The 16070-nt window shown below is 40.0% G+C and overlaps 1 protein-coding gene across 4 annotated transcripts in view; it reads left to right on the top strand.

The window, feature by feature from the left end:
- Window positions 1-16070, top strand: part of STRIP2 (striatin interacting protein 2) — a 52954-nt gene that overhangs the window by 26900 nt on the left and 9984 nt on the right. For all 4 annotated transcript variants that reach the window (XM_064574960.1, XM_064574962.1, XM_064574961.1 and 1 more), the window contains 2 exons: window positions 640-740; window positions 4445-4511. In XM_064574960.1, the coding sequence (XP_064431030.1) occupies window positions 640-740; window positions 4445-4511 (168 nt within the window). The remainder of the gene's footprint in view (window positions 1-639; window positions 741-4444; window positions 4512-16070) is intronic.

Below are 16070 nucleotides of genomic sequence, written 5' to 3'. Positions count from 1 at the left end.
CTCTCCCGCTCCCCCTGCTTGTGTTCCCTCTCTCGCTGTGTCTCTCTCTGTCAAATAAATAAATAAAATCTTAAAAAATAAAATAAAATAAAATACTGATAATGTAAGTACAGGGGTAATGCAGTGAACCAGACAGACTCATGCTAGAGTCCACATCCCAGTGGTTCAGCTGGTTGCTATGTGCCGTATCCGTCCGGACTGAACGGTGCCAGCAGTTGTTGGGAGTAAGCTGCACCTGTTCCTGCTCTGTCAATCACTGCTGAAACACTATGAACCAGAGGTTTGGTATGGAAGACCACTCCCTCAGGGAGCCTTCCTTTCTGGTTGAGCTTAGGAACAAATATTGCAGCAATTCCTTCCATTTATTTGGAGTGGGATTTTCTTTCTGCCTTCTTTATGTTTTGTGCTTTTGGTCAGGTGTTTACAACATACACACACTGCAGATTGTCCCCCTCCATGCAGGATGAGCTGGCTGATGATGCTTCTCCCCACTTCTCAGACAGGAGGACTGATAACACAAGTGGGCAGTGGATATTCTTAGGAATGGATATTAGAGTTGTACTTGCCAATCCTATTTTTCATGTACTTTCTATTATCCCCCAAATAAGCAGCCCTTTCTGCTTTGATCTTTTAATTCAGTTTGAATATGTATCACAACATTTGGTATTTGCCAACTGCATTCCATTGATCCTGAAGTTCTTCAATCAAAATATCTTGTCCTACATCACTGCCAAAAACAGGTATGGACTCTGGACAGGTTTATTTCAAAGGTCTGTTTTGGGATGGGTTGGGAAATATACATCATCTCTGAGCCTTTCAGTTCTCCTTGTGTCCCTAGTCCTTTCTATCTTAGAGCTGTCACTGTTAAATTTAATTTCCTTGAAGTGTTAATTGATGGGTTGTGTGGTTTGGCCTCTTCACAGAGGTATTTGTATTTTAATAGTTTTGAAAACTAAAAAATGTCACAACTCAAATAAATAAAACTGCAGCGATGAAATTTTAGCCCTATGGCAGAAGGATCCAGAAGATGTTTTTTTTGTGAAACAGCCTTATCTGGCCAGCCCTGATCTTTATAAATCATAAGTTGTAACAATTATACTACTTTGTAAACTGTAGTGTTATGTAGAATTTGTAACTCAAGGTAATAACAGACCCTTACTTAGATCAGTTTGTAATAAAACAAATATATGGTATTTTATTTCATCTCTTCAGTAATGGTAAGAAATATTACAACAAGTTTTATTCTCACTTCTCCAATTAGTAAACAAATTCAGGGAGGTTAATTGACTTGCTCAAGATTAACATGCTAGTGAGACGACTTAAGTAAGAGGCAGGATCAAAACACAGATTGTTTGGGCGCCTGGGTGGCTCAGTTGGTTAAGCAACTGCCTTCGGCTCAGGTCATGATCCTGGAGTCCCTGGATCGAGTCCCACATCGGGCTCCCTGCTCGGCAGGGAGTCTGCTTCGCCCTCTGACCCTATCCCCTCTCATGTGTTCTCTCTCATTCTCTCTCTCTCAAATAAATAAATAAAATCTTTAAAAAAAAAAAACCACAGATTGTTTTCTGGTCACAGTTACTATGAATACAAATTGCTTTTCACTCCTCCAGCCAACTGGGGACTTGGGAGTTACAGAGTAAATGCTTGTTTTTTAGTTTGCTACTTCCACAAGAACTAGAAGCATGTTAACTAGAGTTTACCAGAGGCAGAGTTCCTAAAGTAGAAGGAGGCTGATCTGATTACTTGGGGTGACTAGAGAGGGCCAGGAGATGGTGCCTCAGTCTCATACTGCCTAAAAGTTCACCATGGAGAGGCAGCCTACTTATATGTAGTTTAAAATACAGAGGCACCTGCGTGACTCAGTCGGGTGAGTGTCTGACTCTTGATTTCAGCTCAGGTCATGAGCTCAGCGTCCTGGGATGGAGCCCTGCATTGGGCTCCTCACTCAGCAGGGAGTCTGCTGGAGATTCTTTCTCTCCCTCTCCCTCCACTTGCTCTCTCTCTCTCAAATAAAAAATTTTTTAAGCTTTTATTCATTTATTTGAGAGAGAGAGCACAAGCAGGGGAAGGAGCAGAGGGAGAGGGAGAAGCAGGCTCCCAGCTGAGCAAGGAGCCCCATGAGGGGCTTGATCCCAGGACCCTAGGATCATGACCTGAGCCGAAGGCAGATGTATAACCGACTGAGCCACCCAGGTGCCCCTAAATAATCTTTAAAAAATAAAATAAAGTGCACATACACACATGGAACTTGAAGTCATGAGACCTGCCATTTGCTAGCTATGTAATCTCAAGTAAAGACTCTTTGGTTTTTTTGAGCCACACTATTTTTATCTTAAAATTAAAATAATACACTTCCTGGGACGCCTGGGTGGCTCAGTTGTTAAGCGTCTGCCTTCGGCTCAGGTCATGATCCCAGGGTCCTGGGATCGAGTCCCACATCGGGCTCCCTGCTCAGCGGGGAGTCTGCTTCTCCCTCTCCCTCTGCTGCTCCCCCTGCTTGTGCTCGCTCGCTCTCTCTCTGACAAATAAATAAATAAAAATCTTTAAAAAAATAAAATTAAATTAAAATAATACATTTCCTGACTGTATCATAGAGCTTTTATATAAGTATCAGTTAAGATAAACATGAGAGTCCTGTTCCCCATTTCCATTAGAGATCCACCCCTGGATCAATCAAGTATGGCCAGAGTTCACAAACTAAATACCCACCCTCCACCATGGGCCTGGAAGGGGAGGAGTAAATAATCTGATAGGTGTCCACTAGGTTCTATTTGGAATTGGAAGAGTGGCAGTGCCAGACTACATCATTAACTAAGTTTGGCCTGGGTAAGATGGTTCTCCTCTGCACCACCTGCAAGCTTTACTGCGGCATAATCCCTGAGAACTTGAGCACCCATAGCCCCTTATTGCACACTTTGCTCATGGCTCTTATAATCTAGATAGACATTCCAGAAACTTGTAACTTTATTTTTCACCCCCTTAGGCTAGAATTCAGTTCACAGAGGATGGGACAAATCTATCTTTGATTTCCTGGCCCGGTTCCTGGCTGCCAGCATCTACTTTGCCATGGGGCTTTGTGGGAGGTGGGTAGATAAGTGGATAAGCCAGCCAAGAATGTTTATACTAATGGAGCAGTAAGTACAGAACTGGCAGCCCTGGGAGAATCCAGTAGAGTGAATTAAGATGATGAGCAATGTTATAGGTAGATCCACTGCCGTCTCTTCTCCTACCTTGGTTCCCCTAGGTTATCATTGTGGGTTTCTTGGGCAAAGGTAAACATTTCTAGGTAAATAAATTGTTGCCTTTTGCTTGGATAGAGTTTTGACTTTAGAAATGTAGAGGCAGGTCCAAGAAACCCCATACTCCTCTTTATGGCCCTTGCTTTGCCAACATCCTTGATCCAGTTCAGATGGGTTGGTTATAAACCTTATGGAATGTCAGAATCAGAAGGAGCATTAGAGATGAGCTAAGTTCTGCATTGTACCAATGAAAAAGAAAAGGAAAGAAAGAACTGTAATTTTGAGTAACTATGTCCCTGTCATAATGCAGTGCCTCATTTCCCCTACCTACTCATGCCTGCTTCCCTGGGCTCACCACAGAGCCTCCAGCTCCCTTATAGTCCCCCACTGTCAGTTCTGGAGGCAGATGCTGTTACCATTCCTTTTTTTTTTTTTTTTTTTTAAGAGAGAGAGAACATGCATGAGTGCAACCAGGGGCGGGGAGGGGTGGGCAGAGGGAGAGAGAGAGAGAATCTTAAGCAGGTTCCATGCCCACCACAGAGCCCAATGTGGGACTTGATCTCATGACCCTGAAATCATGACCTGAGGCGAGATCGAGTTGGACTGGACGCTTAACTGACGGAGCCACCCAGATGCCCCAATGCTATTACCATTCTTGAGCTACTAGATTGGCCCTGCTGCAGGAAGCTGCCTCTGTCTTAAGCTTCCTTCAAGAATGTCTTCCGTGATCATTTCCCAGAGCTCCTGGCTTTCAGAAACATTTGGTAAAGGACATAGGAAAGGTCTTCATTTCATCCTTACGTCCACAGACTGTTACTAAGTGGGTTAAGTTTGGGCAGCATCTCTGGGAACACAGTTCACACGTATACACAAGCATACACTTAAATGCAAAGACAGAAGTGCACCTGTGTCCGTACTCTTTAAAGAAGAAAGGAGAGAGGTGGCTACACCAGAGGCTCTCTTGCTGCTTTCTTTTGCATCTGCTAGATGGGGGCTGGCCTGAAGGAACTCGGTGGGTTCCTCTCGTGACTGTGAGGAGAGGAGACTGGAGCTGGAGTTGCCTGGCACCCCAAACCCTGTTTCAGCTGAGGTCACTAAGCAATTTGGGAAATAGATGGGGCCTGCTGGAGAGAAATAATTCCTGCCATTTCAGATACTGCCATTTCCATTTCCCTAAAGCCGGCCCCTTTCTTTGCATTTTGCAGCATCTCGGTCCTGGATTACCCTTGCTGTACCATCCAGGATTTGCCGGAGCTTACTACAGAGAGTCTGGTAAGCAGAGGGGGACTTGGTAGCTTTTGAAATTGCCAGATGGCAGCGGCTGGTATTTGCTCTTCCATTTCTTCTCCAGCCTTCTAATGCCCTGGTTTGGGAGTCTCACATCAATAAAGGCATATTGGCAAGAGCACAGAGGCAGTGGGTGTTTAGAGCTGCTGACCCAGTTGAGAAAAATTTGGGAAAACTGAGCATAGCAATTTGCAGAGAAGAGAAAAGGGTCAGTGACAAACACTAAGGAGGAGAGGGAATTTAGAAAGATAATGGGACTGAAATTGAATGTGAACATCTGTGCTAAATGGCAGAAGAAGCTCCACTGGTCTATTCCAAACAACGATCTGTCTCCTTTCCGCTATGCTATAGGCTATTCACTTTTCATTTTCATATAGATTATAAAACCCAGGAGTGTGTACTTCAGAAAGTATCTTACCTAGGTCTCTTTAAGCCAGAAGTTGGTAACAGCCACAGAATGACCCAGAAATTTCTTCATCCTGGAAACAACTTTAGGCAAATCAGAAAAGTCCCTCAGAATTACTTTGAATTTCATGAAACTAACTGATCAACAGCATACTGAAGATCAACTGTCCGCCTCCTTAGATATATACTCAAGTCCACGCCCTCACCCTGTTGCCTTGTACTTGGATATCTGTATCTATTCCTCCATTTGACTGAAAACTACTTGAAGGAAGAGATGGTATCATCTTCAATTTTATATCCCCAGAGTCTAGCACTATGTTTGGTACATGAAAGGAGCTCAAGTACTAAATGATTGGATGGTCGCACCCATGTGTCCCACAGCCCTTTGCCCCCCAACTTTAATACCTGTGAAATGTTGCATCAGGAAAGTGTATTAGGCACAAATAGAATGATACCTTCTGTGGTACAGGTTTTATAGACCCATAGGATTCTTGGCTGGAGGGGACCTGAGAGCCATTTAGCCCAATCCCCTATTTCAAAGATGAGAAACCAGAAGGCCCAATGGATGAAGTGACTTGTCATGGTCCACTCCTCATAAATGATAGATCCTGAATTAGAAAAAGACCCATGTTCTAAGATATTAAGTCTAGCACCCTTTTTAGCATCAGGGCAGAGATTTCCTGTCTCACTTAGATGTAGCCTCAGTGGCCAAGGAAGCTGGGAACTTCTTATCCCTGCAGAGAGAAGTAATAAGTTGTCTAATAACCCTGTTTATGCACATGATGTTATTCAGTCTTTAAAATAACTGTATAAGCTTGGTATTACTGTTTTATAGATGGAGCAGTTAACTGCCAAAACCTTACAGTTGAAAGTAGCAGAGCCAGGGTGGAGACTTACATCCCTGCCATTCAGAGTTAGAATGAAGAATGAACTTTCTCACAGAAAACAGTGGTGAACAGCCTTAAAATGCTACTATTAGTTGGATATTTCAAAACGTAAAGTTAGCTTTTATGGTTGAAATCTATTTCTTGATACAGTATGTTCTCTTTTCTCAATCCCATATATAGGAAATTGATGGGAACTGTACCTCCAAATCTCTTCTGATTTACCTGTGGGGATATGAACATAAAATTTTTGAAATAATTGTTATGCCTCTGAGAAGATTTTATTGTTATCCTTGAGCAGGTGAAAGCACCTATCTATTCTAAATAAGAAACCTATTGGTGCTAGGTGTTCTTCTCCTTTCTGCAAAGCAACAGTAGCACCTGGTGGTTCCATTTGGTAACTACAGATTTTTGTTGTTGGCTTAAATTTACCGTGTAAGTACTTCCCCTGAGCCTAATCATGGGCTTAAGTAACTAGCAAGTTTACTCCACATAGGTCCTCAATATAATGGTTTGTTTATCTAAACTGATGGCTTCTGTACTCAGAGAAGACTAATGTTTATATGAGTAAAATGCATCTCTTTTCCAGGCTCAGTAAATTAATTATAAACAGAAAATATACTGGCTTTTATAAATGTGGAGGGTTTTCTTTAAATAATATTTCAAGTTTTTTTTCCCGGTTATAAAATCAGTATATACTATTGCAGATAATTGGATAAATACAGGAAAATATGGGGAAGAAAACAAAAATACCTTAATTATACTACCTACATGTAACAACTGTTAATATTTTCCTATAATCACCATATATATGTACATATTAATTCATATATGCACACACATACATTATTTAAGAAAATAAGGACTTTGTATGTTTCAAATTCACATAATAAAATTTAAATGTTCACAATGTGACTTTGAACATATTTGAAAACATGACTTTTAATAGCTACACATAATCTCCTTAATTTTTAAAAATGATTGCTCTCTACTAATGTTGGGCATTTATTTCAATATTCTCTGTGTAACTCCAAATTCTAAAGTCTCCCCATTTTGTCAAAATACTTAGCTCTACAATAGGCCATCCTTACCCATGTACTGAGAAGTTTCCCTACCCACCTGTTACAGGAAGGCTTACGATTTCTGTATCTCCAAATGTCTATATTCAAATTCAATCCACTAAAGTAGGAAAACATTAAATTCCAAATACGAGGGAAGGATGGTGAGTGTATGGTTGTGTGGAAGATAGAAATGGTCTTTGGAAGAAGGTTGCTAGAAAAGGCAGTGGATATGACTTCAAGTATTGTAAAATGCTCAGCATTTTTTTTAGGGCAGTGGTATAAAAAGTAGGGTGTGCAAGATAATGCTTTGGGGGATGGAATATTTTGATCTTTTGTATGTATCAATATCCTTTTTACTTTCTATATTTATGTGTATATTAGAACATACGTAATGTCATTACAATAATGCATTTTTTTTAAAGATTTTATTTATTTATTTAATTGACAGGGAGAGAGAGAGAGACAGTGTGAGAGGGAACACAAGCAGGGGGAGTGGGAGAGGAAGAAGCAGGCTTCTGGCCGAGCAGGGAGCCCGATGCGGGGCTCGATCCCAGGACCCCGGGATCATGACCTGAGCTGAAGGCAGTCGCTTAACCAACTGAGCCACCCAGGCGCCCCGACAATAATGCATTTCTAACTTAGAAGTAAATGTGTATATTTAGGTGTACAACAAAAATTATTTACTGAGAGATATGTGCAATAAAAAAAATTTTCTAGAAACCACTACTTTAGACTATGTTGAAATGAGGGTAAGGTTGTAGGTCTACTTGCTTTGGGGCCCTATTGGTCCTAAAGAGAAATCATACAGATTACACCCCATCCTCCTTTCCTCTCCTATCTTACAGAGATTCGGACCAAAAAAAATGTGGAAAGTTCTGTGTAAATCTATTGTCACTGCTGCAAAGCCAACCCAGAGTTCAAAATGCTTGTTTTTTACTGCAGAATGTGACTTAGTAACAGTAGCTTCACATACAAAGAAGGGCATATTTTGAACAATGTAGATACTCAAGTAGGCCTATAAATTAAGAATGGAGGAATGAGAAAAAGTAGTATTTATGGAATCACTGAGTGTCAGAGCTAGAAGTTTCTTAGTATCTTGCCGAATCCCATCCTTTACTGATGAGGAAATGGGTAGAGTGGTGAAGTGTTGTCTAAAGCCTTATAGCTAGGTAAGAGTCAAAACAATGCGTCAGAATTTGCATGACCTAGCCATTTGCAAAGAAACATTTGGCATTTCCTTTTAGATATATGCAAGTGAAATTATTAAGTTAATTTTTAAAAGGTAGTCATTGCAAAATTCCTCAAATTTGGGTTTGATTTATATTCAGGAAGACCTATAAAAACACATATCGCTTAAATTTACGTACCTGATCCTTTCATCGATCCTTACTAAATTTTGTTTTTATAAGTTCCTAATCCAGATATTTTTGGATATCCCAGAAAACTTTTGTCATTCTTGTTTTGGTTTTTGTTTTCTTATTGGAATATAATCATGTTCAAGTATTAAGGTCTCTAGCATTCATTTCAGGCATTATTTAACCAATAATTTTATGACCTTATTAAATAAAGTCTTCTGACATTCACCATCACTATTTAAAACCAATATTGCCTTTAGCATTATTGTTTCTCTCTTCTAGATATAATGTGAACACATAAGGTATTTATCCATGTACTATGACATATGTCTATATATAGGAAGGACCATGGATAAATGTTTTTTAACATTTTATCAGTTTTTCTGTTAAGTCACCATTTCTGTAATGGGTACTAGAGGAGATTAGAGTCTCTGGAATTCTTTTTTTTTTTAAGATTTATTTATTTGAGAGAGCGCACGTGCACACGCTGGCACACGCAAGTGAAAAGAAGAGCAGAGAGGTACAGAGAATCTCAAGCAGCCTCCATGCTGCGCACAAAGCCTGATGCGGGGCTCTATCTCACAAGACTGAGATCACTACCTGAACCGAAACCAAGAGTTGGACCCACTCAACCGACTGCCCCACCCAGTCGCCCCTCTGGAATGATTTTTCAAACTCACATGCCCAGATCCCTCTCCAGGGCACAAAGAGTTTGTCAAAACTCCCCAGATGATTTTGAGATTTTCTCTTCTCCTTCCTCCTTTTTTACTCACACCACTTAAGAATTATAGCTCTCTTTTATGGGCCCTTAATCTAGCAGTAACTTAATTGTCAGAAATCCATATGATAAGGGAATTATTCTATAGTGATTTGGGAAAAGAAAGTTTAAGCTAGAAATATGAATTCATTTTCAGTTGTGTCAACCATAATAATGGAATGAATCAAAAGAATCATTTCCCAAGAAGTGGTTATTATTGTGAGTTTTCAATCAGTAAGTGTTAAAACCTAGCAAATGTTTTTTCAAATAGGTTCAAATAAATGCAGGGCTGACATGGCATGAAAATCTGAAGCCTAAAGCAAAGAAATAGACTAGTTTGTAAGTATAGAAAAAGCAGGGGCACCTGGGTGGCTCAGGCATTAAGCATCTGCCTTCAGCTCAGGTCATGATCCCAGGGTCCTGGGATCGAGCCCCGCATCAGGCTCCCTGCTCGGTGGGAAGCCTGCTTCTCCATCTCCTACTCCCCTTGCTTGTGTTCCTGCTCTCGCTCTCTCTCTCTCTCTGTGTGTCAAATAAATAAATAAAATCTTTAAAAAAAAAAAAAGTATAGAAAAAGCAGACAGAACTACAGCTCTAAGTTATCTTGAGCAAGTTTCCTGTAGGCTATAGGAGTTCCACATACAAAAGGAAGAGTTTGGGCCATCAGATGAGCATAAACTTTTCCAAAACTCCCGTGGATTCATTATATAACAACCAAGCTAATATTAGTAATTCTGATTTTCAGTGAAGAGCTGGTTTTCTTTCTTTTTTTTTTTTTTTAATTTTATTATGTTAGGTTAGTCACCATGCAATACATCATTGGTTTTTGATGTGGTGATCCACGATCCATTGTTTTCATATAACACCCAGTGCTCCATGCAGTACGCGCCCTCCTTAATACCCATCACCAGGCTAACCAATCCCCCCTCCCCCCTCCCCTCTAAAACCCTGTTTGTTTCTCAGAGTCCATAGTCTCTCATGGTTCATCTCGCCCTCCAATCCCCCCCCATTTTTCCCTTCCTTCTTCTAATGTCCTCCATGCTATTCCTTATGTTCCACAAATAAGTGAAACCATATGATAATTGACTTTCTCTGCTTGACTTATTTCACTTAGCATAATCTCCTCCAGTCCCATCCATGTTGATGTAAAAGTTGGGTATTCATCCTTTCTGATGGCTGAGTAATATTCCATTGTATATATGGACCACATCTTCTTTATCCATTCATCTGTTGAAGGGCATCTCAGCTCTTTCCACAGTTTGGCTATTGCGGACATTGCTGCTATGAACATTGGGGTGCATAGGGCCCTTCTTTTCACTACATCTGCGTCTTTGGGGTAAATACCCAGGAGTGCAATTGCTGGGTCATAGGGTAGCTCTATTTTTAAATTTTTGAGGAACCTCCACACTGTTTTCCAAAGTGGCTGTACCAACTTGCATTCCCACCAACAGCGTAAGAGGGTTCCCCTTTCTCCACAACCCCTCCAACATTTGTTGTTTCTTTCCTGTCCATTTTTGCCATTCTAACTGGTGTAAGGTGGTATCTCAGTGTGGTTTTGATTTGGATTTCCCTGATGGCTAATGATGATGAACATTTTTTCATGTGTCTGTTAGCCATTTGTATGTCTTCTTCAGACAAGTGTCTTTTCCTATCTTCTGCCCACTTTTGACTTGATTATTTGTTTTTTGGGTGTTGAGTTTGAGAAGTTCTTTATAGATCTTGGATACCAGCCCTTTATCTGTAGTGTCATTTGCAAATATCTTCTCGCATTCTGTGGGTTGCCTCTTTGTTTTGTTGACTGTTTGCTTTGCTGTGCAGAAGCTTTTTATCTTGATGAAGTCCCAAAAGTTCACTTTTGCTTTTGTTTCACTAGCTTTTGGAGATGTATCTTGAAAGAAGTTGCTGTGGGCGATGTCAAAGAGGTTACTGCCTATGTTCTCCTCTAGGATTTTGATGGATTCCTGTCTCACATTGAGGTCTTTCATCCACTTTGAGTTTATCTTTGTGAATGGTGTTAGAGAATGGTCGAGTTTCATTCTTCTGCATGTGGCTGTCCAATTTTCCCAGCACCATTTATTGAAGAGATTGTTTTTTTTTTTCCATTGCATGTTTTTTCCTGCTTTGTCGAAGATTATTTGACTATAGAGTTGAGGGTCCATATCTGGGTTCTCTATTCTGTTCCATTGGTCTATGTGTCCGTTTTTGTGCCAGTACCATGCTGTCTTGGTGATCACAGCTTTGTAATATAGCTTGAAATCGGGCAATGTAATGCCCCCAGCTTTGTTTTTCCTTTTCAACATTTCCTTGGCAATTCGGGGTCTTTTCTGATTCCATACAAATTTTAGGATTGTTTGTTCCAGCACTTTGAAAAATGTCATTGGAATTTTGATCGGGATGGTATTGAAGGTATAGATTGCTCTGGGTAGCATAGACATTTTAACAATGTTTATTCTTCCGATCCATGAGCATGGAATATTTTTCCATCTTTTTGTGTCTTCTTCAATTTCTTTCATGAGTGTTTTGTAGTTACTAGAGTATAGATCCTTTACCTCTTTGGTTAGGTTTATTCTGAGATATCTTATGGTTTTTGGTGCTATTGTAAATGGAATCGTTTCTCTAATTTCTCTTTCTACAGTTGCGTTGTTAGTGTATAAGAAAGCAACTGATTTCTGTGCATTGATTTTGTATCCTGCCACATTGCTGAACTGCTGTATGAGTTCTAGTAATTTGGGGGTGGAGTCTTGGGTTTTCCACATAAAGTATCATGTCGTCTGCGAAAAAAGAGAGTTTGACTTCTTCTTTGCCAATCTGAATACCTTTTATTTCTTTTTGTTGTCTGATTGCTGTTAAGAGCTGGTTTTCAATCTGAAAATAATAATCATCACCAGGAACTTTAATAAGCCAAGAAGGTTTGAGATGTATTAGACTTAACACTTAGCAGCACTTCTTTATTTTTTTTAAGTTTTTATTTATTTAAGTAATCTCTACCCCCAACGTGGGGCTGGAACTCAGGACTCTGAGATCAAGAATCGCATGCTCTTCTGACTGAGCCAGCCAGGCACCCCTAGAAACACTTCTTTAAAGGTTCAGTCTGATCATGAGCTGACCAAAATCAGTCAGATGCTCCCCTTTAATACAGGAACCCTCACTATTTTTGTTGTTGTTTCTGGAAACTGTTATCTTCTGCTTGTTTGAAATAACAATTGTAATAGGACATAAGAAAGAGCTTCTTTACCGTTAGGTCTTGAAGAAGCTGAGAAAGCAGGGGATCAAACCGAATTTTCTCTCAGAATCATCTTCTGTGTTAGGATTCCAAGAGTGCAATAGAAGTTGAACAGTAAATAAAAACAGAGTATTATAAATCAGTGAATTACTGGAGATAGAGGTTCAGGCCCTGGTTGGGGCACTTATGTGACCTGAAGCAAGCCCTTCCTTTCCCTGAGCCTTAGGTTTTGCTTCTGTGGATGACAGAATTGGACTAGACTTAGTCAAGTCTAAAAGCTAAGTCTCTTCTAGTGCTCAGATTCTAACCAATCTGATTTCCTCTGTACAAAAGGAAGAAACACTCTGTTCTTTCAGCAGTCATTTGAGTTATTATCCACATAACTGGCATAAGCCTCCGTTTTTATTTGGCTTGGCTCACTCAGCTGGGCTAAGATGGATCTTGAGAACAGAACCCTTGTGGCACCTTAGAGATGCTATGAAAGGGTAGGATGTGATCCCTGAACTGAATATTTAGACACAAGGTGTGTGTAAAGAATTTTTTTAAGTTTTTGATTTTAATTCCAGTATAGTTAACATGCCATGTTATATTCGTTTCAGGTACACAGTATAGTGATTCAGCAATTCTATACATTACTCAGTGCTAATCAGAAGTGTACTCTTTTTTTTAAAAAAAAGATTTTATTTATTTGAGAGAGAAAGAATGAGAGACAGAGAGCGCACATGAGAGGGGGGAGGGTCAGAGGGAGAAGCAGACTCCCTGCTGAGCAGGGAGCCCAATGCCGGACTCAATCCTGGGATTCCAGGATCATGACCTGAGCCAAAGGGAGTCGCTTAACCAACTGAGCCACCCAGGCACCCATAAGTGTACTCTTTAATCCCCATCGTCTATTTCCCCCATCCACTGCCCCTCTGGTAACCATCAGTTTGTTCTCTATAGTTAAGAGTCTGTTTCTTGGTTTGTCTTTTTTTTTTCTTTGTTCATTTGTTTTGTTTCTTAAATTCCACATGAGTGAAATCATATGGTATTTCTCTTTCTCTGACTGACTTATTTCACTTAGCATTATACTCTCTAACTCCAGCCATGTTGTTGCAAAAGGCAAGATTTTATTCTTTATTATGACTAAAAAATATTCCGTTGTATATATATACCACATCTTCTTTATCCATTCGTCTATCAGTGCACACTTGGGCTGCTTCCATAGCTTGGCTATTGTAAATAATGCTGCAATAAACATAGGGGTGCATGTATCCCTTTGAATTAGGGCTTTTGTATTTTTGGGGGGTAAATGCCAAGTAGTGCAATTACTGGATCATAGGATAGTTCTATTTTTAACTTTTTGAAGAACCAGTTTGCATTCCCACCAACAGTGCAAGAGAGTTCCTTTTTCTCCAAGTACTCACCAATATTTGTCATTTCCTGTGTTTTTTATTTTAGCCATTCTGACTGGTGTGAGGTAATATCTCATTGTAGTTTTGATTTGCATTTCCCTGGTGATTAGTGACATCGAACATCTTTTCATGTGTCTGTTGGCCATCTGGATGTCTTCTTTGGAGAAATGTCTGTTCATGTCTTCTACCCATTTTTAAATTGGATTATTTGTTTTTTGGGTGTTGTATCAGTTCTTTATATATTTTAGATACTAACCCTTTGTGGGATATGTCATTTGCAAATATCTTCTCCCATTCCATAGGTTGCCTTTTAGTTTTGATTGTTTCCTTTGTTGTGCAGAAGATTTTATTTTGATGTAGTCCCAATAATTTATTTTTGCTTTTATTTCCCTTGCCTCAGGAGACATATCTAGAAAGATGTTGTTATGGCCTGATGTCAGAGAAATTACTGACTGTGCTCTCTTCTAGGATTTTTATGGTTTCAGGTCTCACATGTAGGTCTTTTATCCATTTTGAGTTTATTTTTGTGTATGGTGAAAGAAGGTGGTCCAGTTTCATTCTTTTGCATGTAGCTGTCCAGTTTTCCCAACACCATTTGTTGAGGAGACTTTTTCCCAATGTATATTCTTTCCTCCTTTGTCAAAGATTAATTGACCATATAATTATGGATTTATTTATGGGTTTTCTCTTCTGTTCTATTGATCTATATGTCTGTTTTGTGCCAGAACCATATTGTTTTACTTACTACAGTTTTGTAATAGAACTTGAAGTCTGAAATTGTGATACCCCCAGTTTTGTCTTTCTTTTTCAAAATGTCTTTACTAGTCAGGGTCTTTTGTGGTTTCATGTAAATTTTAATATTATTTGCTCTAGTTCTGTGAAAAATGCTGTTGGTTTTTTGATACGGATTGCATTAAATGTGTAGATTGCTTTGGGTAATATAGACATTTTAATAATATTCTTTCAATCCATGAGCATGGAATGCCTTTCCCTTTCTTTGTGTCCTCTTTAATTCTTCATCATTGTTTTATAGTTTTCAGAGTACAGGTCTTTCATCTCTTTGGTTAAGTTTATTCATAGGTATTTTATTATTTTTGGTGCAGTTGTAAATGGGATTGTTTTTGTAAACAAATGTTTATGTATGCAAGTGGAACGTGGGCAAATGTTTTCTTCTTTCAACTTGCACTGGTAGAAAGTGAGTAAAGGTCTTGCTTTGGATAGTGTAAAGTATCAGACACAAGAGAATATGGCCAAATGCTGCTGTTCACAAGATATATCCCCCCACAGAAGTTTACATTTTACTCAATATGCTGAGTCCTGCCCTCCCCCAAAAAGAGAAAGCAGGCAATTTGCCTTAAATGAACATAAACAAATAAACCCCTCAAGTCTAGCAAATCTGAAAAGGCACCCCATGGACCTAAAGGTCTGCTGGAAAATGATTATGTGTTGGGTTGGAAGAAGGCAGAAGGCTTGAGCAGGGCTCCATGTAGAGCATTTTGCTGCAAACTGACAACAAGCCTGGGATCCGCTATCCTGAGACAGCCATGGACAAGCATGTGTTCTGTCAGTGCCCACTTCAGGCAACATCTGGTGATGTGGGAAGTGGGGCTAGTTTTAGTTGGTAGGGAAGCATTATCAGAAAAAAAAAAAGAGAGCAAGGCCCTGGGCACATGAGACTATCTTCAGGAGGGAACTAGGGTGTTTTTCCTAGGACTCCTGAGACTGAGCTTTGAGGAAAAAGCCACCACGATCATCTAACATTCACTTAAAACTCCACTTTTGCACTTTTGAATCAATTGGAGAAAGTTGAGATAAATCACAGTACTATTAAATGATCAGAGGTGAAAGGATCTTAAAGATTATCTAATTCAACCTCTTACAAGAAACAGAGAAATGACTTATCTACCATCATACAACCAGGGTCAAAGCCATAATCCAGGTTTCCTAGTGTCTACTCCAGTGCTGCTTCTACAAGCCACACCCCTACTCCCATTTTTTTGTTTTGTTTTGTTTTTTGTTTTAAGGTGAGCTCTACACCCAACACGCGGCTTGAACTCAGACCCTGAGAGCAAGAGTCGCATGCTCTACCGACTGAGCCAGGAGACATCCCTCCCATGTTATTTTTTGAGGTGCTAAGGAATGCAAGGCTCTCGCTGCTGCTATTATATTAAAAATCAGGATAAAGGAAGCACACAGTGGAGATATACATAGCCTCCCCCATATGTTCTCTGTTTCCCCTGCTTCTTTAAAAAAAGTAAACATTTAAAAGCCCATTCTGGGCGCCTGGGTGGCTCAGTTGGTTAAGCGACTGCCTTCAGCTCAGGTCATGATCCTGGAGTCCCGGGATCGAGTCCCGCATCGGGCTCCCTGCTCAGCAGGGGGTCTGCTTCTCCCTCTGATCCCCTTCCCTCTTGTGCTCTCTGTCTCATTCTCTCTCTCAAATAAATAAATAAAAAATTTAAAAAACT

Source organism: Mirounga angustirostris, unplaced genomic scaffold (assembly GCF_029215605.1).
Source record: "Mirounga angustirostris isolate CCGP_5_RB_7025 unplaced genomic scaffold, mMirAng1.0.hap1 SCAF_12, whole genome shotgun sequence".
Taxonomy (NCBI): domain Eukaryota; kingdom Metazoa; phylum Chordata; class Mammalia; order Carnivora; family Phocidae; genus Mirounga; species Mirounga angustirostris.
The sequence above is the reverse complement of the archived record's forward strand: the minus strand, read 5'-3'. Positions and strand labels throughout refer to the sequence as shown.